The sequence below is a fragment of the Sceloporus occidentalis genome, unplaced genomic scaffold, assembly GCF_023333645.1.
Source record: "Sceloporus occidentalis isolate IW3139 unplaced genomic scaffold, rSceOcc1.0.p SCAF_161, whole genome shotgun sequence".
NCBI lineage: Eukaryota > Metazoa > Chordata > Lepidosauria > Squamata > Phrynosomatidae > Sceloporus > Sceloporus occidentalis.
In genome coordinates, this window is record NW_028317141.1 from 1,080,973 (window position 1) to 1,106,300 (window position 25,328).

A 25,328-nucleotide genomic window follows, 5' to 3' on the forward strand; every position below is an offset into this window, starting at 1 on the left:
GATTATTAGTGATGGGAAGTTCGGATCATTAAAGTGAATCGGATCATTTCGATTCGTTCACTGAAATGATCCGATTCATGATCCGAATCTTCGGATCACTCAGTGTGACTCACAGGAGTTACTGTTTTCCAGTAACTCCGTGCAGGCACACTAACGATTGGCCCCGCCCCTTTCATTACTCAGTGAATCCTCCCCCCTGCCTCCAGTGATGTCAATGAAGGCAGAGAGTCGTTCAAAGATTCGGATCATTGTAAGATCCGGATCTTTGAACGACTCTCTGCCTTCATTGGGATTCTAATCATTCAGAGAATGTCACCATACTGTTATAAATAATACATTAATAATCACTGCCCCCAGGATTTACATTCCCCTTTACCTGCAACTGCACCTTAAGCTAACTTTATTAAATTAATTAAATTAACCCTCACCATTAAATTAACCCTAAACACCCCATCAACCATCTCTGCCCCTAAAATTAACCCTTAACACCCCATCAACCATGACTGCCCCTAAAATTAACCCTTAACACCCCATTAAGCATAACTGCCCCAAATTAACCCTAAACACTCCATTAAGCATAACTGCCCCCAAATTAACCCTAAACACCCCATTAAGCATAACTGCCCCCAAATTAACCCTAAACACCTCATTAAGCATAACTGCCCCCAAATTAACCCTAAACACCTCATTAAGCATAACTGCCCCTAAATTAACACTAAAGACCCCATTAAGCATAACTGCCCCTAAATTAACCCTAAACACCCCATTAAGCATAACTGCCCCTAAATTAACACTAAAGACCCCATCAACCATACCAATTTATTAGGTAATTTATTTGGAGTACATGCAATTAATTTAGGGGCAGTTATGGTTAATGGAGTATTTAGGGTTAATTTCAGGGGCCGTTATGGTTAATGGGGTCTTTAGGGTGAATTTCAGGGGCTGTTATGGTTAATGGGATCTTTACAGTTAATTTCAGGTATACAAAAAACAAAAACTGTCTGCGCTTCTTACCCTAATAAAGTTGGCAACAAATATATAAAAATAATATAAATGAGAGGTTTTGGTTATATGAATTGGCCAGAGCATAATTAAGCTCACCCGCCACGTCAAGGCACACTCTCAATAGGGTGAGAACCTACGCTCACCTCCTACATAGTGGGCACACAAAGCAGTTTATACTGCTACCAAAACCTTATTAATGTGTTGGGGGAGGTGACTAGCTTAGCGCACCGACATTTTTTCTTTTCCCTGTTTGCACATATTTGAGGTTGTTGGCTCCTCATTAGTCTGGTTGCAGCTTGCTGTCCAGGGGTTAATAGGGAGGAGGTTTAATTGCACCTCCCCCAACACATTAATAGGGTTTTGGTAGCCGTATAAACTGCTTTGTGTGCCCACTATGTAGGAGGTGAGCGTAGGTTCTCACCCTATTGAGAGTGTGCCTTGACGTGGCGGGTGAGCTTAATTATGCTCTGGCCAATTCATATAACCACAACCTCTCATTTATATTATGTTTATATATTTGTTGCCAACTTTATTAGGGTAAGAAGCGCAGACAGTTTTTGTTTTTTGTATACATTGTACAGCCAATACACTGTTTTTGCAGCATGCTTACACCTGTTTGGTAGGCCTCGTATTATACATTTGTATTATTTGAGCCTGTGACTAGCTTAGCGCACCGACATTTTTTCTTTTCCCAGTTAATTTCAGGGGCAGTTATGGTTGATGGGGTATAAGGGTTAATTTAATTAATTTAATAAAGTTAACTGTAGGTGCACTTATAGGTAAAGGGGGGCAAACTTAGGGGAATCTAAATCCTGGGGGCAGTGTGAACATTATTAATGTATTTATTTATAAAAGTATGGTATCAGTAATATTCTCTGTAAGATCCGGATCCCTGTAAGTTTCGAATCATTTGAATCATTGGACTCTTCGGATCATTCGAATCTTTGAACGACTCTCTGACTCTATGAGTCATCGTTCCTCTGTGAATTAATGAGCTGTAACGTGACCCCAGAGTTCACTAAAAAGAACCGGATCAAATGAACGATTCGTTCATGATCCGGACATCACTAGTGATTATCACCGATCTGCCGCGACACACTCGCGACACACTCGAAGCGCTCGTCTGCTACCGCTTTTGCCTGTGTGGCCCCTCCACGCCGCGCGCGGAGGTAACACAGGCAGAGCTTGTTGTTGGCGATGTTGCCATCGCGACGGTGCCATTCTCGGGTGCCAGTCGCGATGACGTCATCGCCCATCCATTGGATGTTTTCCCCGCCTCTAGTCCATATAAACCCTCTTTGCCCAGTGCTTAGTGCCCGTGTAAAGAGTCTGTATTACTCGGGGTGTGTGTTTGTTCGTTTGTACTCCTGTACCTTCGCTACCTGATTTCCGTGTACCAGACTTCAGCTATTGTTCCTGACCTTCGCTCCTACACTGCCTGCCCCGACCTCGGCTTTGTTATTGATTCTGAACCTGTGCTGCCTGCCCCGACCTCGGCCACCTGCTGTCTCCTGCCTGTTGTGCTACCCAGTGTGATGCTTGCCTCTTCGCTCTACCAGTATGATGTCCTCTGCCTGTTTTTCCCCTGTTCTACTGCCTGCCAATTCCCCTGCTAATCTGCTTTCTGCCCACCCAAGTTTTCTAAAAACAAATGAATTAAGAAGCAGAGTAAATTAAACCCTGCAGCAAGAGTTACAATACAGTATACACTCTATAAAGAAGAAAATTGAAAAAATATTCTTCTCCAGTCTCCTTTTGCCTACACCCCTTCTTGGTCTATTGCTGCCTGCCCCCTGCTTCCTGCCTTATCTCCACTCCAGTCTGCTGAAGACTGCTTCTTCCTTCCATCTACTACCTGCCTTTTCTGTCTGGTCCACACATCCCCACTTTCCTGCACAAATACCCCCTTCCTTCTCCCTTCCTATTCTGTTGGTATCTGTCTCTTCCCCATCTCCCTCAGACTGCTGCTGCCTATTCGTTCCTTCACCCCCCCCCAATCTGATGGCTGTCTTCTTATTCCCCTGGTCTTCTTCCAAATGCCTGTTACCCCCTGGTAAGCTACCACATGCCTGTTGCCCTCTAGTATGCTGCCCCCATCTATAATGTCCTTGATCTACTAACTGCCTGTTTCCCTACTCTGTTGTCATCTACATTCTCCCCCACCTATTTTCTTATCTGCTACCCCCTGCCAATTCGTCTCCAGTCTCATGTTGCTGCCTGTCTGTTTCACCCATCCGTCTGCTGCCTCTCTATTCCATTTTGCATAGTCTTCCCAATCAGCTGTCTACCCCACCCAATTTGTTGCCTGACTACTCCCATCTTCCTTTCCCATCCTATTCTACTGCCTGCCAGTTCACCCAGCCTGCTTCCACTTATAACCAACTGCTGTTGGCTGCCGGTTACTTCCCACAATCTTTAGCCACCTTTCCCCCCTCCCCTGTCTGTTGCTGACTGCCTGTTACCCTTGTCTTTTGCTGCCTAAATGCACTCCTACACTCTGTGCTGCCATCTTTCTCTTTCCTTCCTCTTAACTCTGCTGCTTGCTTATTCTCTCATTTTCACTCTTCCTTCCAGTTGCCCCGGCCTGTTACTTTCACAGTCGTTAGCCACCTGCCTATTCAACCACTCGTGTTTGCTGCCTGCCTGTCACTAGACCAGTCTGCTGCTTCCTGTCTTTACTTCCACTACCCTTCCCAGTCTGATGCAACCTGTCTATTTCCTTTCACAATTTGCTACTGCTTGCCTGCTCCCCTCCCCGCCTTAATGCACTCCTACACTTTGTGCTGCCGCCTACCTCTTATCCCTCCTCTTCACTCTACTGCTTGCTTATTCTCTCACCTTTTCTCTGCTGCCTGCTCCCCTTCTGCCTATTCCTTTCTCTCCCCAGACGGGGAGCAGGCAGCAGAGTAAAGGTCTCTGCTGCCTGTTGTTCCCTTCCTAGTCTGTTGTTGGACATTTGCCACAGCCTGGTGCCACTTACCCCTCCTCATTCTGCTGTGTGCCTTTTACTTTCCAACAATCACCCCACCCCAATTTTGCTGCCTGCCTATTCCTCCCCAGCCTGCTTCTGCCTGCCTCGTCCCATTTGCTGTCTGCCTATTCATTTCTGCATGTTTCCCCTCATTCTGCTGCCTGTCTATTTCTTCTTACGAGTCCCCCTCAATCTGCTGGCTTCCTACCACTTCCCGGTCTTCTTCCTGCCTATTCCCCCAGATCTCTGCAGCAAGACTGTTCCCACCTAGTAAGCTATCACATGCCTTCTGCCCTCTAGTATGGTGCCCCCTGCCTATAAGCGTAGTGTCGTAAGTAACATGGAGCTGCATTTAAAACATGTAATTTGGACCATTATTAGGTGTTTCTATGGCTTAGTAAGTGTAATCCTGCACAGGGTTAAAAATCGCGATCCCTTCCAGGTTTGTTGCCTACCTATTCGCCCCTTCCTGTTCCCCTGCTAATCTGCTGACACCTTTCTGTTCCTCCTTCCCACTCCACTAACTACCTGTTCCCCCCACTCTGCTTCTCGCCTACTTTCTGACAGTTTTCCTTACCAAAGTCAAATATCAGCTGCCTGGTTTCCATCTATCTGCTGCTACCCCTTTGCAGCCTCCCCCAGTCTGTTGCCTCCTGTATGTGCCCACTGTTCTGTTGCTAATGCTGCCTGTTCACTACCTTTCTGTTGCTTTTCCTGCTTGTCCCGCTGTCTGTTGTCACCTGACTCACCTACCTGCGTCCCCTTCTTCTGTCGCCTGTGAGTTCCTCTCCCAGTGTCCTGCCACTGCTTGTCTGTTTCACTCTGTCTGCATGGTTATTAATTTCTGCATATTTTTCCCAGTCTGCCACCTGCCTGCTCCCACCATATTCCCGCCTTTCTTTTTCCCTCCTATTCCCTCTTGTTGCTGACTGGCTGTACCTCCCTCGGTCTAATGCCACTTTCCCGTACCCAGTCTAATGCTGTCTGCTTGTACCCAGGGCCGGCCCTATAATGGGGCAGACTGGGGCAATTGCCCCAGGCGGCACTTTAGAAGGGGCGGCACTTTGCCGGCCAATGCGCTTTTTTTTTTTTTTTTGAAGCGGAGGAGAGAGAGAGGGGCACCGAGTGGTTTTCGCTTACCCTCTCGGCGCCCCTCTCTCTCTCTCTCCTCTGCGGCGAGTCTCCCTGTTCGGTCCCGGTGCCGGCTTGTAATGCAGAGCGCCGGAAGTGACGTCAATTTCCGGCGCTCAGCATTACAAGCCGGCACCGTGGCAGAGCAGGGAGACTCGCCGCAGGACTGTTTAAAGGTAAGTACCGGGGGGGGATCGTAGATTATGGCGTCGGCGAAGTTTAAAATGCCGCCCCCCCCCCCGGCGTCGGTGGGGGGGGCGGCGTTTTAAACTTCGCCCCAGGCGGCGTTAAGTCTTCGGCCGGCCCTGCTTGTACCTCTTCAGTTTGGTTTTGCCTGCCTATCTCCTCCTTGATTTATGGCTAACTACCTGCCCCTACTTTGCTGCCTTACTATTTATTCCTGCATGATCCCTCTCAGTCCACTGCCTGCCTATTCTTTACTGCATGCCCCCAGTCTGATGACTGCCTGTCCCTTGTCTGCTGTGTCCAGTCTTCTGCCGCATCCCTGTTCTGCCCTAGTAACCAACCAAATGCATGTTGCCCTCTAGCATGCTGCCCCCTGTCTATCAACCCCTTGGTCTATCACATCTACTTAGCTCACCCTAGTATGTTACCACCCTCCTATCCGGCCAGTCTGTTGCCCACTGCCGCTTCACCCCCCCCCCCCCTGTGCACATCCCGTCATCTGCTGCTGCCTGTTCTCTCAAGTTCACTCTGATGCTTGCTTGTTCCCTCGCCTGCCTATTCCTTCCTTCATGTTTCCCTCAATCTGCTACTGCCTGCCTGCCCCCAGTCTGCTGCCTGCCTATTCTTTTCAACATATGACGCACCATCTGCTGCCTGCCTCACACAGTTTGCCGCATACATGTTCCCGCGCTCATTTTCCCCTTATTATTTTGCTATCTGACTGTTCCCCCTCCAGTATGTTGCTGCTTGCCTCTCCCTCCCGTTTGCTGTCTTCCTATTCCCACCTTCATTTTCCCCTCCTAGTCTGCTGCCTGCCGGTTGCAAAAAACTGCTGCATCTTACCACCTCCACCCAGTCTGTTGCTGCCTGGCTGTACCTTCCTTAGTCTAATACCACTTCCCCATACCTTTTCCATCTCAAGCTGCCTGCCTGGGTTTGCCTACCTCTATTCCCTCAGTTTTCAGCGTACAGTTTTAACCTTATTTTCCCCTCCAATACTTTTGCTTTATGACTGTGCCCCCCACCCAGCCAGCAGCCCTCCCCTCCACTGTGCTGTCTACTTTTCCCTCCCCATCTGCTGCTCGCGTAATTATTTCTTATTCCCCCTAGATGTCCCCCTCCATTTTGCTGCCTATTATTCAGTTAACTTCTGCCTGCCTACTTCCCCTCTTGCGCTATTGCTGACTGGCTACACATCCCATGATTGTTGCCTGCCTATTCCTCCCTGCACTCCCTTCCAATCTGCTGGCTGCCTACAATTTCCTAGTTGTTGCCTACCTATTCACTCAATTCCCCCTCTAGTAACCTACCACATACCTTTTGCCCTCTAGTTCGGTGTCCCCTTGGTCAATTGCCGCCTGCCTATCTCCCCCATTCTGCTGGGGCCTGTGTGTTCCCTCAGAGGCTGTTGCTTGCCTGTTCCTCACCCAATCTAATCCGGCCTCTCCCTCCACATACTGATGCCACCTACATGTTGGCTTACCCTCTGCTGCTATCTGCCTTTTCTTCTATCCAGTCTGATGATTGCCTATTACCTCTACCATTCTGCAGTCCACTGTTCAGACCTTTATTCTGCTGCCTCCAAGTTTCCCTGATAAGTTGGTGCCTGCCCTCAGTTTATTGGCTGCCTTTTCCCCTTCTAGTTTTCTGTCATCTGTCTCCCAATTCGCTACCTGCGTGTTACACCCAGTTTGCTTTCTCATGCCTATACTTCCCCGATCTACTGCCACTTGTCTGTTCTCCTTCCTAGTCTGCTGCTGCCCACCTGTTGCCCCTTAAGCCTACTTTCACCTGCTACCCCCTGTCTGTCACTCTAGCCTGCTACTACATGCTTCCTCCCCGCTCTCACCTTTGTGCTTCTAACGCTACCTGTTCTTTCCAATCTGCTGCTTGCCCATTTCCCTACAGTGTACTGCCAGTCGGTTACCTGCCAGTTATTCCAGCCTGCTGCCAATTATCCACACACTCTGCTGCCACCTGTCTGTTACTTCCCACAATCTTTTGCCACCTGCCTAAATAACCCATTGGCAGTTATCTACCTATTCACCTTCTGTCTGCTGTCTGGCTTTACCTTTTTCAGTCTAATGCCACTTCCCTCTACCCTTCCCAGTCTGATTACACCTGTCTGTTCCCCTTTCCCAGTATGCTACTGCCTGCCTAACACCCCCTGTATGTTGCTGCCTGGCTGTGTTCCTCCTCAGTCTAATGCCACTCTTCTCTAGCTCTCCCAGCCTGATGCCAACTGTCTGTTCTCTTCCTAGCCTGCTACAGAATGCCTAATCCCCCTCCAGACTGTTGCCTCCAGGCTGTACCTCTCTCGGTCAAGTGTCACTTTTTTGTACCCTTTCCAGTCTGATGCTGCCTGCTTGTTCCCCTTCACAATTGCAGTCTGCTCCCCTTCTACCCAGCTTCTGCTGCTACCTTCTGCCTCTCCTACATAGCAGTCTGCTGCTGCCCACTTTTTTCCACCCAGTTCTCTTACCCATTCTACTGTCGCCTGCCTGTTTAACCCCATTACTCTGAAACAGACTGCCTGTTTACTGACTTGTGTGTTGGCAGCCTCTTCCTTTGTGCCTGGTCCACCCCTATTTTGCTGCCTGCTTATTCCTGCCTGTTCACCTTCTAGTAGTGGGCAGCCTGTCTATTTCTCTTCTTAGTGCACTGCCACCTGCTTAACCCCACTCCTTGCAGTCAGTTGCTGCCTGCCTTTCTCCGTTTGTTCCTTTGTCTGCTTATACCTGCCAGATTCTGCCTCCTAGTCTGCTGACACCTGCCTGTCCCTGCCCCTCAGTCTGCTGCCACCTGCCTTCCCCTCATTATCTCTCAGAGTTTGTAAGTATATTTAGCCTTAACATTCACATTATTACCTCCCAAAGCAGCATGCGTGAGGCGGGTATTCTTTCCTTTTGTGGAAGCACCGATCTCCAAGAAGATCCAAGGAGATTAGGGAGCTAAACAAGTGGCTCAGAAGCTGGTGTAGGAAGGAGGGGTTTGGGTTCATGGAGAACTGGGCCGACTTCTCTGTCGGATACAGGCTCTACGGTAGGGACGGGCTGCACCTCAATGGGGAGGGTGCAGCTGTGCTCGGGGAGAAGATGGCCAGAAGGGTGGAGGAGTGTTTAAACTAGGTAAAGGGGGGGAGGGAAACTACAATATAGAAGGGGAAGATAGTGTAGATAGAAAGCTGGGGCTTATAAATGTACCTGGGGGTGGAGCGGAGGGAGGGGTTAGAATAGTCAATAGGGATAGGCTTCATAGGGAAAAAAACCATACACCTCTAAATTGTATGCTTACTAATGCCAGAAGTCTGACCAATAAAACTGACGAACTGGAGTTAATAATGTCTGAAGAAAACTATGACATGGTGGGTATAACAGAGACATGGTTGGATGATAGCTATGACTGGGCGGTTAACATACAGGGTTATAGTCTATTCAGGAAGGATCGAAAAAAACGAAAAGGGGGAGGAGTTTGCCTTTATGTAAAGTCCAGCCTAAAGGCCACACTGCGGGAGAATATATGTGAGGGAAATGATAATGTGGAGTCATTATGGGTAGAAATATATGGAAAGAAAAATAATAAAATACTGATCGGGGTTTGCTATAAGCCACCAAATATAATGGAAGCAGCAGAAGATCAATTATTAAAGCAAATAAACAAGGCAGCAAATCACAATGAGGTGGTTATTATGGGGGACTTTAACTATCCCGACATAAACTGGGACACAGAGACCTGTGAATCTCATAAAGGAAACCGGTTTCTGACTATAAGTAAGGATAATTATCTGTCCCAAATGGTACAGGACCCGACCAGAGGGGGCGCCCTACTGGACTTAATATTGACCAACAGACCTGACAAAGTAACTAATGTGCAGGTCAGGGGGCATCTAGGAAATAGTGATCACAATATGATACATTATAACTTGTCCTTCAATAAGGGAACTCTTAGAGGAGCCACAAGAACCATGAACTTTAGGAAGGAAAAGTTTGATCAACTAAGAGAAGCCCTTAACACTGTAAATTGGGAAAATGTCCTCAAAAACAAGAGTACAGACACTCAATGGGAGATTTTTAAGGATATCTTAAATTCTCAATGTGAAAGGTACATACCGTATGGGAATAAAAGAGTCAGGAATAAGAGAAAACCAATGTGGATAAATAAAAATGTAAAGGGGGTAATAAATGGCAAAAAAAGGCATTTAAGCTACTAAAACAGGAAGGCAGTGAGGAAGCACTAAAAAGCTATCGGGAAAAAAATAAAATATGTAAAAATCAGATAAAAGCAGCAAAAGTGGAGACAGAAAGACTCATTGCCAAAGAGAGTAAAACAAACCCCAAAATGTTCTTTAACTATATAAATAGTAAAAAGGTTAAAAATGAAAGCGTTGGCCCCTTAAAAAGTAATGAGGGAGAAGTTATAGACGGGGATCAGGAAAAAGCTAATCTATTAAATATATTCTTCTCTGCTGTATTCACAGAGGAAAATGAAATGCCAGGTAATATACAGCAGGATGAGATAACTGCCCCAGTACATGTCGCCTGTCTAACCCAGGAAGAAGTGCAGTGCCGCCTAAAAAAAATCAAAATAGACAAATCACCAGGTCCAGATGGCATTCACCCCCGCGTTCTAATTTCTATTTCTAATATTCAAGGACTCTATAGTGACAGGGTCTGTTCCCCAGGACTGGCGCATAGCAAATGTTGTGCCAATATTCAAAAAGGGGACAAAAAGTGACCCGGGGAATTATAGGCCTGTTAGTTTAACTTCTGTTGTGTGTAAACTGTTTGAGGGTTTCCTAAGAGATGCTATTTTGGAGTATCTCAATGAAAATAAGTGTATGACTCCATATCAGCATGGGTTTACAAGGGATTGGTCCTGTCAAACTAACCTGATCAGCTTTTATGAGGAGGTGAGCTCAAGACTGGATCGGGGTGAATCGCTGGATGTCGTATATCTTGATTTTTCCAAAGCATTTGATACGGTGCCACATAAAAGGCTGGTACATAAAATGAGAATGCTTGGGCTGGGGGAGAATGTGTGTATGTGGGTAAGTAACTGGCTCAGTGATAGGAAACAGAGGGTGGTTATTAATGGTACATACTCTGAGTGGGTTACTGTTGCTAGTGGGGTACCACAGGGGTCAGTTTTGGGTCCTATTCTTTTTAATATATTTATTAATGACCTTGTAGAGGGATTGTATAGTAAAGTATCAATCTTTGCAGACGATACTAAGCTCTGTAACGTGGTTAACACAATAGAGGACAGTGCACGATTACAAATGGATCTACATAGGTTGGAGGCTTGGGCTGGGATGTGGCAGATGAGGTTCAACACAGATAAATGTAAGGTTATGCACATAGGGAAGAAAAATCCAGGCTGGGAATATGTATTAAATGGGAAAACACTGGGGATGACTGACATGGAAAAGGACTTAGGAGTTTTAGTTAACAGTAAATTTACCTGTAGCGACCAGTGTCAGGCAGCTGCTGCTAAGGCAAATAAAATCATGGGGTGCATCAAAAGGGGCATAGATGCCCACGACAAGGAAATAATTCTACCACTGTACAAGTCACTAGTCAGACCACACATGGAATACTGTGTACAGTACTGGGCACCAGTGTACAAGAAAGATATAGTGGAGCTGGAGAGGGTTCAACCAGAGTAATAAGGGGAATGGGAGGACTACAGTACCCAGAAAGATTATCAGAATTAGGGTTATTTAGTTTGGAAAAAAGACGGCTTAGGGGGGATTTAATAACTATGTATAAATATATAAGGGGACAGTACAGAGATCACTCCCAGGACTGTATCTATAACAAGGGGACATCCTCTACGGCTGGAGGAAAGAAGGTTTCTACACCAGCACAGACGGGGGTTCTTTACAGTAAGAGCGGTGAGATTATGGAACTCTCTGCCAGAGGAAGTGGTAATGGCAAACTCAATAAAAGAGTTCAAAAGGAGCCTGGACGTGTTTCTTGAAAGCAATAATATTACAAGTTATGGATATTAGATTAATAGGGACAGAACGTTGATCCAGGGATTTATTCTGATTGCCATATTTGGAGTCGGGAAGGAATTTTCCCCCTGGTATGGGGCAATTGGCATCTGCTTCATAAGGGTTTTTTTGCCTTCCTCTGGATCAACACAGTAGGGACACAATATGTATATAGGTTGAACTTGATGGACTTTGGTCTTTTTTCAACCTTATGAACTATGTTACTATGTTACTATGTACGGGAGTAACTGCGAAAACCTCCACCACCACCTGATGTTGACCCTGGGCCAGAGGACACCAACAGACACCACTGTCGCAACATACTTCACACCACCTGATGATGGCCCTGGGCCGGAGGGTGTCAACAGACACCACCTTCGCCCCAGGGACAACATACTCCACCACCAAATGATGTTGGCCCTGGAATGAAGGGCGCCAAGAAACACCACCGTCCCCTCAGAGACAACATACTCCACCACCACCTGATGTTTACCCTGGGCCGGAGGGCATCAACAGACACCACCTGTGACGGGACCGACCTGTACCCCAACTGGGTACCCCCGCCAAACGTTGCTTCCTCCTGACGGGACATCAACAAGTAACCCCTTCAGCGCCGGGCACAACCAGCGTTGTAGATAGAAGGGGGGACGTCGCTGCACTGTAGCTGCATTGGCACTGTGGCTATCCGAAGCTTAGCTACACAGCGAGGCTACAGCCCACCCCAAACATCAGGCAACACTCATGTTGAGGTGAAAACAGGACTAATTTATTAAAACCAAAGACAGATCATGTGATATTTGTCTTGCCCCTTTTCTTACTTGTGTATATATAGCTCTAATTACCATGGCGGGAAGGAAGTAATTAGGTCGAATCCTGCAACACAATATCCGGGGGAAGGACAGAATGACATGAGACATAAATAATTACATTAATTGGGGACGTAGACGTGGAATGACGAAAGACATATAATTGGCTTAAAACAGACAATGGCCAGGACACAGGGATAACAGGAGCTCACAGGATTAACAGCTATCTGTTATGTAATTGATAATTAGGTATGCAGCAGTGACACCTAGTCATACCTACAGGGGGTCTTAAGACAACGGCTAACACACATTAACAGGGGAAACACTTCACACCTATACAATTAACAATGCACAAACAATCAGCCTTCTTCCTACCACAGGATGTCCAGCTGACGTTACAGTTCTGAGACTCTGAGTGCTAAAACATGGGGTACATCAGCAGACTGAACCCCTGTATCCACACACAGAAGTCTCTACAAGGCCCGGGCCCATAGTCGATAGGGAGGAGGCTGGCTCTCAGGCCTCTCCAGGGACCCCAGTGATGGAGGGTTCTGTCACACCACCGTCGTCTCAGAGACAACATACTCCACCACCACCTGATGTTGACCCTGGGCCAGAGGGTGTCTGCAGAAACCACCGTTGCCCCAAGGACAACATACTCCACCACCACCTGATGTTGACCCTGGGCCGGAGAGCGTCAACAGACAACATACTTCACCCCCACCTGATGTTGACCCTGTTCCGGAGGGTGTCAACAGACACCACCATCGCAACATACTTCACACCACCTGATTTTGGCCCTGGGCCGGAGGGTGTCAACAGACACCACCGCCGCTTCAGGGGCAAATACTCCACCCCCACCTGATGTTGACCCTGGGCCAGAGGGCATCAACAGACACCACCGTCACCTCAGGGGCAACATACTCCACCCCCTCCTGATGTTGACCCTGGGCCGGACAACGGCAAGAGACACCACCGTCACCACAGAGGCAACATACTCCACCACCACCCTATGTTGACCCTGGGCCGGAGGGCATCAACAGACACCACCGTCACATCAGGGGCAACATACTCCACCCCCACCTGATGTTGACCCTGGGCCGGACAACGGCAAGAGACACCACCGTCGCCTCAGGGGCAAATACTACACCCCCACCGGATGTTGACCCTGTGCCAGAGGGTGTCAGCAGACACCACCGTCGCCCCTGGGACAACATACTCCACCACCACCTGATGTTGACCCTGGGCCTGAGAGTGCCAACAGACAACATACTCCAACCCCACCTGATGTTGATCCTGTTCCGGAGGGTGTCATCAGACACCCCCGTCGCCTCACGGGCAAAATACTCCACCACCACCTGATGTTGGGGACAGACACCACCTTCACCCCAGGGACAACATACCCCACCACCACTTGATGTTGGCCCTGGGATGAAGGGCGCAAAGAGACACCACCGTCGCCTCAGAGACAACATACTCCACCACCACCTGATGTTGACACTGGGCCGGAGGGCATCAACAGGACGAGACATTGTAGAGGACGGATATGCAGAAGCGCCCATGCCATGGCAGGCCTTGTAGAAACCATCAGTCCAAGAAGTCGCATGATAAGCCGTAGACTGGAAAGACGTCTGGAAAGAATCAAGCTGGTAAGGCTGATAATGTTCTGAATTTTGTTCTCCGGCAGAAAAATCTTCTGGAATTATTGTCCTGAAGGGAGAAGTCGCTCTTGGCGGAGAGGGAGAACCTGAGGTAATATACAGCAGGATGAGATAACTGCCCCAGTACATGTCGCCTGTCTAACCCAGGAAGAAGTGCAGTGCCGCCTAAAAAAAATCAAAATAGACAAATCACCAGGTCCAGATGGCATTCACCCCCGCGTTCTAATTTCTATTTCTAATATTCAAGGACTCTATAGTGACAGGGTCTGTTCCCCAGGACTGGCGCATAGCAAATGTTGTGCCAATATTCAAAAAGTGACCCGGGGAATTATAGGCCTGTTAGTTTAACTTCTGTTGTGTGTAAACTGTTTGAGGGTTTCCTAAGAGATGCTATTTTGGAGTATCTCAATGAAAATAAGTGTATGACTCCATATCAGCATGGGTTTACAAGGGATTGGTCCTGTCAAACTAACCTGATCAGCTTTTATGAGGAGGTGAGCTCAAGACTGGATCGGGGTGAATCGCTGGATGTCGTATATCTTGATTTTTCCAAAGCATTTGATACGGTGCCACATAAAAGGCTGGTACATAAAATGAGAATGCTTGGGCTGGGGGAGAATGTGTGTATGTGGGTAAGTAACTGGCTCAGTGATAGGAAACAGAGGGTGGTTATTAATGGTACATACTCTGAGTGGGTTACTGTTGCTAGTGGGGTACCACAGGGGTCAGTTTTGGGTCCTATTCTTTTTAATATATTTATTAATGACCTTGTAGAGGGATTGTATAGTAAAGTATCAATCTTTGCAGACGATACTAAGCTCTGTAACGTGGTTAACACAATAGAGGACAGTGCACGATTACAAATGGATCTACATAGGTTGGAGGCTTGGGCTGGGATGTGGCAGATGAGGTTCAACACAGATAAATGTAAGGTTATGCACATAGGGAAGAAAAATCCAGGCTGGGAATATGTATTAAATGGGAAAACACTGGGGATGACTGACATGGAAAAGGACTTAGGAGTTTTAGTTAACAGTAAATTTACCTGTAGCGACCAGTGTCAGGCAGCTGCTGCTAAGGCAAATAAAATCATGGGGTGCATCAAAAGGGGCATAGATGCCCACGACAAGGAAATAATTCTACCACTGTACAAGTCACTAGTCAGACCACACATGGAATACTGTGTACAGTACTGGGCACCAGTGTACAAGAAAGATATAGTGGAGCTGGAGAGGGTTCAACCAGAGTAATAAGGGGAATGGGAGGACTACAGTACCCAGAAAGATTATCAGAATTAGGGTTATTTAGTTTGGAAAAAAGACGGCTTAGGGGGGATTTAATAACTATGTATAAATATATAAGGGGACAGTACAGAGATCACTCCCAGGACTGTATCTATAACAAGGGGACATCCTCTACGGCTGGAGGAAAGAAGGTTTCTACACCAGCACAGACGGGGGTTCTTTACAGTAAGAGCGGTGAGATTATGGAACTCTCTGCCAGAGGAAGTGGTAATGGCAAACTCAATAAAAGAGTTCAAAAGGAGCCTGGACGTGTTTCTTGATGTTGACCCTGGGCCGGACAACGGCAAGAGACACCACCGTCACCACAGAGGCAACATACTCCACCACCACCCTATGTTGACCCTGGGCCGGAGGGCATCAACAGACACCACCGTCACATCAGGGGCAACATACTCCACCCCCACCTGATGTTGACCCTGGGCCGGACAACGGCAAGAGACACCACCGTCGCCTCAGGGGCAAATACTACACCCCCACCGGATGTTGACCCTGTGCCAGAGGGTGTCAGCAGACACCACCGTCGCCCCTGGGACAACATACTCCACCACCACCTGATGTTGACCCTGGGCCTGAGAGTGCCAACAGACAACATACTCCAACCCCACCTGATGTTGATCCTGTTCCGGAGGGTGTCATCAGACACCCCCGTCGCCTCACGGGCAAAATACTCCACCACCACCTGATGTTGGGGACAGACACCACCTTCACCCCAGGGACAACATACCCCACCACCACTTGATGTTGGCCCTGGGATGAAGGGCGCAAAGAGACACCACCGTCGCCTCAGAGACAACATACTCCACCACCACCTGATGTTGACACTGGGCCGGAGGGCATCAACAGGACGAGACATTGTAGAGGACGGATATGCAGAAGCGCCCATGCCATGGCAGGCCTTGTAGAAACCATCAGTCCAAGAAGTCGCATGATAAGCCATAGACTGGAAAGACGTCTGGAAAGAATCAAGCTGGTAAGGCTGATAATGTTCTGAATTTTGTTCTCCGGCAGAAAAATCTTCTGGAATTATTGTCCTGAAGGGAGAAGTCGCTCTTGGCGGAGAGGGAGAACCTGAGGTCCCTGGTCGGTCCGTCACACCGACACTAGCGGAGCAGGGCTCACGAGCTGGTCCAGTGACCCTAGCTTCACGGCACCGCAGCCCGCTGAGGCCTAGCTGAGTACAGTGCCGTAATTGTCCTGAAAAGGACAATTAGTGATCCAGCGGGTCCCTGAAGCATTAGACGAAACTAACGTTCCATGGAAGTAACAGACTTTTTTGGGGAAACACACAGGCTTATATACAGGTTAGGTGATAAAAAGGTCATAAATCAGGCACACATCTTCCCTCCCTGCCCAGACGGTCCGGCACCACGCTTAGGCAACCGAGCCTCGCAATATCCGTAGGGACCCCGAGCGGCAGCAAATCGAAGTTTCCCCGGGACAGCCGGCATTTGTACGATAGCCGCACCGCCTGATCGCCACCAGTGACAAGGGATCCCCAGTCTCTGCGGGGGTGTCTGGGCTACGAGAGCCGAAGTCCATGGGTAGGGCAGGAGATACATGGATGAGGTAGGACGGTAAGGGACAGCCGGCGTGGGTCCGATAGCCGCGCCGGGGCAGTTATGGTTAATGAGGGTCTTCAGGGTTAATTTAGGGGCAGTAATGGTTAATGGGGTGTTTAGGGTTAATTTAATGCTGAGGACTGAGGGTTAATTTAATAAAGTTAATTAAAGGTGCAGTTAGAGGTAAAACAATCTAAAGGTGGGCAATCTAAGGGGAATCTAAATCCTGGGGGCAGTGAAAATTATTAATGTATTTATTTATAAAAGTGTGGTGTCAGTGATATTCTCTGAATGGTTCGAATCTCTGAACGATTCTCTGCCTTCAGTGACATCGCTAGAGTAGGCAGGCAGGCAGGAGGGTTCATTGACCCTAATGAAAGGGGCAGGGACAATCGTTAGTTTGACTGCAGGGAGGGACTGGGGAAACACTAACTCCTATGAGTCACACTGAGTGACCCGAAGATTCGGATCATGAATCGGATCATTTCAATGAATGACTCGAAATGATCCGATTCACTTTACTGATCTGAACTTCGCATCACTACTTTGGGGTATATGAAGGGTTAATCCCTTCTTAGCAATTAAGCTTTCAGAGGCAAGGGAGATGTCTACAATGGAGCTACTCACGGGTCTCTCTCACAGTGATTATCAAATTCATTAATACGCTCCCCAGACCATTTGCCAGCTACACGATCATCACAGCTGAGGGATTCCCCGGCTTCTGCCACTTTAATCTGCGGTAAACCACAATTTCCTATGCAATGCTGCCACCGTGTGGTCGCACTTGCCCACCCACCTTTCTTGAGAACCATATTTATCCATTTAAGTGCTGGCAGCTTTGCCTCGAATTTTATAGCAAGACAGGAGGCTTCGTATTTTGCATTAACCTTCTTTACTGTTAACCTCCAGCAGCAAAACAGTTAACAGAAACAATAAAAACAACCAATAAGAACACAGTAACAAGTCTATAAAAGTCTGCACATCTTGGCACTCCTCCTCTTTCTTTGCTGCTTAACCTCCAGGTGAGAACATTCCAGTATCTTCTATTTACATTACTTAGTTGTTTTTTTCTTATCGCCACTACCCTTATCCTTATTATTATTGTTTTTTATATTTCCATTACCTGCGCTTGTGTTTCTCGCGTTTGTTCCTCCTCCCTGCCCTGGTGCGTCGGCCTTTTGTTGGCCACGTGCCCCAGGGCTCCTTTACTCCCGGGCGGATCTCTGCCCGTGGGTTATTTATCTGCCTGCCGCGAGGTGGTTCTTCCCCTCGCGAGCGGTGTGCTGCCGCGTTTCAACCGCGCGGCGGCCCGCCATTTTCGGCTGCGTTCGTCCTCTTACCTGTGGCGGTTCGACTCCTTCCGTTGCGGCGGGCTCGCCCCCTGTGGCGGCTGGTCGTCCTTTCCGCGGTGGTTTTATTTTACCGCGCTCTGTCCCGCCTCTTGGCGCCGCAGTCCTCGCGGCTCTTTCGCCCCGCGGCCGGTCTCCGTCGCCGTGCCAGGGGAGCTCGGGCCGCGTTGCGGCCCATCTCGTCTCCATTCCGCGGCCTTCATTCTTGCCGTGGGACGTCCTATTTTTCTTTGAACGGCGGCCTCGTTCATCGCGGGGCCTCTGTTCCCGGTGTCCCGCGGCGTGGTGGCGGCTCTGGTGTTTTCCGGCGGCCTTCACCACGCTGCGCATCCTTTATTCATTATTTCTTTTGTATTTGGGCCTTGTCGGCCGCATTGTGTGCAAATTTTCTTTTCCTACAGGTGTAGCTTCACACCACAGATTTCTTTTAAAGTCGTTTTTCTTTTATTGTGGCCCAATACTCCCACGTTGGATTTTAACCCTTCAGTATTTCTGGGTGAACCCCCTGCTGCCTAGGGCCTCCTCATTGCCCTCTATTTGCCATAGGGTAACCCCCTTTCGGCCTTACGGTGACCCCACCGCTTATATCAAGGGTAAACCCCTGCGGTTATCATTTGTGGTGAACCCCACTCTGCCACCACGTTACGGACTGTATTCAGCCTCTCCCAGGGGTGACCCCCTGTTCAGCGCTTACTGCCATATTGGGTGAACCCCAGTTTACTGCCGACATCCGAACTCGGATTTTACTCACTCCTGTTATTTTTTGTGTTCCCATAGACACATTTGGAGTGCAATGGCTGACGAATCTCAAACTCAAATTCCTGCCGCTGTCCAAGCCTGGCTTCGCTCCGCCCTGGCTGCGTCTTTCCCTACTGCGTTGGAGGAACGCCATTCTGCTCGCCCTTCCTCGCCTCCCGCTTCCCCTGTTGAGGTGGAGGATTCTGACACTGGCGGCCTTGCATCCCCTGCGGCTACGGCAGTTTCTCACAAGCGCACTTGGGACGAATTGCCCTCCACATCTGGGAAGGGAAAAGCTCCGCTGAAGAAACCCCGCAGTTCAACCTTTCCTATGGTTTCCCCTACTGAAGACCTCACCGACTATGAGGTTCTAGATGAATATTGTACTGGCTCCTCCGGTCCGGCCTCCCCATTGCGGAACCAGGACTTCGCTCCAGATCCTCCGAAGGTCTCTTTCAACCCGTCTCACGCTCCGGATCAACCTTTTGAGGTGACGGATGATCTGGGTACCCCGCTGTTCGACCCCAGGGCTCTGCGCCATCCTCGTTCCTCGGAATGGACACCATCTGCCCACATTGCAGAGTTCCTGAGGTTCTGGATTCGTCGCCCCCTGGATAAAGAGGTGCGCCAGAGGCTCCACTCGGAATGTCCTAGACCCACGGTCCGGGACAAAGTTCTCGATACGCCCGAGTTTGATCAGTGACTTTTCTAACCAAGAATGGCAAAGACCCTCGTAAGGGCATTGAACTGGGCTTGCGCTCGGCACAGGATAAGCTCCTCGACGTAGCGGGCCCCTTGACCCAGGTGTTCCAAATGGCCGACGAGGCCATCTCTGACGGCTCTCCCCTGGATCCCCATCTGGTCCGTGACTGGACCCAGAGAGCTTTATGTTTGCTGGGCAACGCCAACTGTGCGATATCGTCTGAACGACGTAAGGCAGCCCTATTTAAATTGGATGCCAAGTTGGCCGAATTAGGTCCCAAGGAACTGGGCGCTGACGCCAAGGGTCTACTCTTCGGTGAGAAGTTCATCAAGGACCTCAGTCAGCACGTCAATCTGTTCACCTCGCTCAACAAGGCCCAGAGTAACATGAGACGTGTCTTTCGCACGGGAACTCGTTTTTCCCCCAGTGCTGGTCGGCAGAGGGGTCGTGCCGCCAGCAGAACGGCCTCGCTGGCCTCTAGACCCCGCTTTCCAGACGCCTCCACCACCTACCGTTCCCAGTTTCGAGTCCCATTCTGAGGTGGATACCGAGGCAGAGGCTACACGTCCACCAGAGGAAGATCAGCCTCAGGTAAGACTGATTCATATATTTCCTCATATTCCTGTCGGGGGTCGGCTCGCCCATTTTTTCCATGCTTGGTCTCGCCTTACGTCAGATCCCTGGGTCCTTCAAACTGTAGTGGGTTTTCGGCTGGAGTTCCTTTCCACTCCTTGTCAGAGTTCTCCACCTCCACTCCCCAGGTTGTCTCTCGATGCGGCCTCCTTGGTCCACGCCGAGCTCTCTTCCCTTCTAGGGAAGGGTGCCATAGAACGGGCGCTCTCCCCTCCGTGTTTCGTCAGCAATATCTTCCTGGTGCGCAAGAAATCGGGGGAGTTCCGCCCCGTCATCAACCTTCGGTCTCTCAACAGACATGTGATGTATCGTCACTTCAAGATGGAGGGTATTCATCTCCTCCGCGACCTGCTAAGGGAGAACGACTGGTTCTCCCGCCTCGACCTCAAGGATGCCTACCTTTCTGTCCCTATCCATCTCGACGATCGGAGATTTCTTCAATTTCGCTGGCAAGGCCTCCTCTGGCAATTCACCTGCCTTCCGTTCGGACTCAGCTCCGCCCCATGGTGCTTCACCAAACTCCTGAAGCCCGTCATGGAGTTCCTTCGAGCGCGCGGGATTCGCTCCATAATTTACTTGGACGACATCCTTCTCATGGCCCAGGACGTCGAGTCCCTTCGTCGCGATACCTACCTTGCGGTTCATCTGCTTCAGGACTTGGGCTTCGTTATCAACGAGGCCAAGTCGGTCTTGGTTCCGACGCAGTCTATCCAGTTCCTCGGTTTTTCTCTCGACTCGGTGGCGGCGGTCCTCAGGCTCCCTCGCGACAAGGTCCTGGTCATAAAGAAGGAGATTCGCAGGCTCCTTCGTGGCGGCCTGGTTTCTCTTCGAAATCTCGCCAGAGTCATTGGCTTGCTCTCGGCTTCCATTCAGGCCATCTTTCCGGGCCCGCTCCACTACAGGGCCCTCCAGCGACTGAAGACGCGGCATCTTCGCGAGTCGGCCTCCTACGACGCGATGATCTCCTTGTCAGACGATGCTCGGCTGGAGCTCCACTGGTGGTTGGTCCACATGGATGCGTGGAACAGTCGTGCCATTTTCGGGTCAAGCCCGGATTTCGTCCTGGACTCGGACGCAAGCCTCTCTGGTTGGGGGGCCGTTTGCGGCGACGTGGCTACCGGGGGTCCGTGGACTTCGGAGGAACGCGACCTTCATATCAACTGTTTGGAGCTCATCGCGGGCTCGTTCGCGGTTCGCAGTTTCCTGAAGGGGGTTACTCACTGTTCCCTAGTGTTGCGCATGGACAACGTCTCCGCCGTCCGCTACATCAACAGGCTGGGGGGCTCGAGATCCAGGCTCCTCACAGAGCTCACCAAGCAGCTCTATCAGTTCTGCCTGGACAACCACTTGTCCATCCGCGCGGAGTACCTGCCGGGCAAGGAGAACCTCGTGGCCGACTGGTTCTCCCGGCATTGGAGGGACGTGAGCGATTGGCATCTCCTTCCAAGCGTGTTCCACTCTCTCCACCTTTGTCGCGGTCCCCTCCATCTGGATCTGTTCGCGTCCAGAGCGAATTGTCAGACAGACGCGTTCTTCAGTTGGCTCCCGGATCCGCTATCCTTGGCGGTAGATGCCTTCCTGCAGTCGTGGCCGCTCCAGGGAGCGTATGCCTTTCCCCCGTTCAACATGATCCTCCGGACTCTCCACTCCGTCAGGCGTCAGGGTGTCTCAATCCTTTTGATAGCACCCCTGTGGAGGACACAGCCGTGGTTCCCGTTGCTTCTGGAACTGTCGTGTGCGGATCCCCTGATCCTTCCCTCGTCTTGGGATCTGCTTCGGGATCCGGAGGGGAACCCTCACCCTCTCATCCTCGAGGATCGGTTGACTCTCGTGGCCTGGTCGGTTTCCGGGGATCCTGGCATGTGCCGGGCTTATCGGAGTCGGCTCGAGATCTGCTCTGGGGATCCTGGGCTCCGGGTACCAGACGGTCCTACCTCCAGGCTTGGCATGCCTGGGGTAGCTGGTGTTTGGCTCGACACCTTGATCCCCTTACAGCTCCTGTGACGGCGGTTCTTAATTTTTTGGCCCATCTTTTTTCCCTGGGTCGGTCTTACCGCACCATTAACTTGTTTCGTTCGGCCATCTCGGCAGCTCACGTTCCGGTTCAGGGCTTGGGTGTCGGTAAGGATCCAGCGGTCTGCCGTCTTCTCAGAGGTGTTCGTCTTTCTAGGCCCCCTAGGCCTCGTTATGAGTCCTTTTGGGATGTCTCCCGGGTGCTTTGTTTTTTGGAGAGTTGGCCGGACAACGACGGTTTGTCCTTTCGCCAGCTTTCCGCCAAGACTGCTCTGTTGTTGTGCCTCGTCTCTTTCCGTCGGGTGTCTGACGTTCGGGCTTTTGATGTATCCTCGTTTGTTTTTTCTCCTGACGGGGTATCGGTCTCCGTTTTTCGTAGAACTAAATCCAGTTCTACTTCTGTCTCTTACCCTTATTTTCCTGACCGGCCGCGCCTTTGCGTGGCTCGCTGTGTTCAGGCTTATTTGGCCCGTTCGGCCCCGTTTCGGTCTTCCTCTTCTGGTCCGTTTTTCATCTCCTACGTGCGTCCTTTTCGGCCTGTCTCTGTTCCCACTCTCTCCAGGTGGATCCGGTGGATTCTCGTTTTGGCCGGTATTGATAGTTCCTTTGGGGCTCATTCGGTCCGCGGTGCCGCTGCCTCCGCGGCTTTCTCCGCGGGCTGTTCCCTTTCCGACCTTTTGTCAGCGGCGGATTGGTCACGGGAATCTACTTTTCGGACTTTTTATTTTCGGGCCCCGGCTCACGCCGCTTTGGCGTTGGTTTCGGGGCGTTAAAATTGCAAAATACGAAGCCTCCTGTCTTGCTATAAAATTAGGGATTAATCTAGCCTTGGTGCAGTATTAATCTAAATTTTATTAAAGACAGGAGGCGAGTATTTTCCCGCCCTGCCCTCCCCTGCTGTCTTGGGGTTTTGTTGGGGGGTTGTTGTCGGGCTGTTGTTAGTATATTGTCTCATTACCGTGCCTGGTGTTTTTTCTGTCATGTTTGGCTTATGGTTGCATGGTACTTTCACGATTCTTTGTTTTTCCAGGTCGTCCTCCGGTTGTCTGAGGTTTTTGACGCTGCTGTGGTTCTTCTCAGCGTGGTTTTGTGTTCCTGAGTTCTTCCGGGCTGTTCCTGACTGTCGGTTCAGCTTCTGCGCAAAGAAAGAGGAGGAGTGCCAAGATGTGCAGACTTTTATAGACTTGTTACTGTGTTCTTATTGGTTGTTTTTATTGTTTCTGTTAACTGTTTTGCTGCTGGAGGTTAACAGTAAAGAAGGTTAATGCAAAATACTCGCCTCCTGTCTTTAATAAAATTTAGATTAATACTGCACCAAGGCTAGATTAATCCCTAATTTTAACCCAGAAACGGCCGGGGGGTGAGGGGTGGGGCGGTAGGGTGTATGATGTAGCCTGTATGAATGGTGTTTAACCACCGTTAAGCTCACCAACTAAACATCGGGCTGGAAAACTGCAGTGGAAAGCAGTTGCCTTTAAAGAAGTTTGCAGTATGTTTATAGCAAGACAGATATAGCTTGTTCCAGAGATTATGGGTGGCTCTGAAAAGAGCCTTTGGTGATGTTTGCTAATTGCCCTGCGGTTACCGATTACTGCACTCACTTGCTCTTGGCAGGTTTGTGGCTCTCTGTCTTCTTGGGCAAGAGCACCGCCTGGATGTTGGGTAGAACACCTCCCTGAGCAATGGTGACCCCGCCGAGCAGCTTATTGAGCTCCTCGTCGTTACGAACGGCGAGCTGCAGGTGGCGAGGAATGATACGGGTCTTTTTGTTGTCGCGTGCAGCGTTACCAGCCAACTCCAGTATCTCAGCAGTCAGATACTCCAACACCGCTGCCAGATACACGGGTGCGCCGGCGCCTACTCTCTCGGCATAATTACCCTTGCGAAGAAGCCTATGCACACGGCCGACAGGGAACTGCAGACCAGCACGGGAAGAACGTGTCTTTGCCTTAGCGCGAACCTTTCCACCTTGTTTTCCTCTGCCAGACATGCTTTCGCTCGACAACCGACCACACGAACAAGTGATTAAGAAGTATGTTACAAAGAAACACCGCTCATTTACCCCCCCCCCCCCGTGACGCTATTCGTCACTGATTGGTTCCTTTCCAAAACAGCCAATCGGGTGGAAATAGTCTGAGACACCAATCGGTGTAGGCACTGCGTTTCATGGGCGGCCGCATCTTCTCACGTGACAACCTCATCGAATCGGACGCGAGACAGCAGAACGGCCTTATTTGCATGCGGTGCCTATAAAGGGAAGGGCCCGGCGCAGTAATTTCAGTGTTAATCATGTTCTCTTGAATTGCGTGCGAAAACGAAAGCAGACGCGATGCCTGATCCAGCGAAATCTGCGCCTGCTCCGAAGAAAGGCTCTAAGAAAGCTGTTACGAAGACCCAGAAAAAAGATGGGAAGAAGCGCAGGAAAAGCAGAAAAGAAAGCTACGCGATTTATGTCTACAAAGTACTGAAGCAGGTGCATCCCGACACTGGCATTTCCTCCAAGGCCATGGGCATCATGAACTCGTTTGTCAATGACATCTTTGAGCGCATTGCCGGGGAAGCTTCACGCCTAGCCCATTACAACAAGCGCTCCACCATCACTTCTCGGGAGATTCAGACTGCTGTACGCCTCCTTCTTCCTGGAGAGCTGGCCAAGCACGCTGTGTCAGAGGGCACCAAGGCTGTTACCAAGTACACCAGCGCCAAGTAAAGTTCTCGTTCTCTCACTTTTTTAAACAAAGGCTCTTTTGAGAGCCACCCACATCGTCCATCTCAGAGCTATGTAACTGATCTAGCGCTTTTGTCGGGGACATGCTAGCTCTGGGAAGAGCATTGAAATGTGCTTCTCACTCCTCCAGGTTAGCTGGGGTATCCAGACTGTGTCACGAATCACGTTCTCCAAAAACACTTTGAGCACACCGCGAGTCTCCTCATAGATCAGCCCAGAGATACGCTTTACGCCTCCTCTGTGACGGCACCGACCTGTACTCTGACTGGGTATTCCAGCTAATTGCTGATTTCTCCTGCTGGGATGCCGGAGATTAACCCCTTCACCGCCAGACAGAACCAGCGTTGCAGAGAGAAGGGGCTGCTTTATCACTGTGGCTAGCCGAAGATGAGCTACATCGTGGGTCTGTTGTCCTGAAAAGGACAATGCGTGATCCTGGCAGAGGACACAGCTCTTCAGGAACCTCGGTGGCGCTGTAGTATACGGGCTTTCCCCAATAATACATAACTCGGTAGTGTCGTGGGCAGGACATGTGGCACACGGACA

The 25,328-nt window shown here is 49.9% G+C and overlaps 2 protein-coding genes across 2 annotated transcripts; one reads left to right on the forward strand and one right to left on the reverse strand.

Annotated features, from left to right (window-relative positions):
- Positions 1–23,651: 23,651 nt before the first annotated feature.
- LOC149279702 (histone H2A type 2-B) lies at positions 23,652–24,044 on the reverse strand. The gene has a single exon (XM_089500924.1). The coding sequence runs from the start codon at positions 24,042–24,044 to the stop codon at positions 23,652–23,654; it is 393 nt and encodes a 130-aa protein (XP_089357050.1).
- A 339-nt stretch (positions 24,045–24,383) lies between these two features.
- On the forward strand, positions 24,384–24,764 carry LOC149279703 (histone H2B 1.1-like). The gene has a single exon (XM_089500990.1). The coding sequence runs from the start codon at positions 24,384–24,386 to the stop codon at positions 24,762–24,764; it is 381 nt and encodes a 126-aa protein (XP_089357116.1).
- Positions 24,765–25,328: the final 564 nt, after the last annotated feature.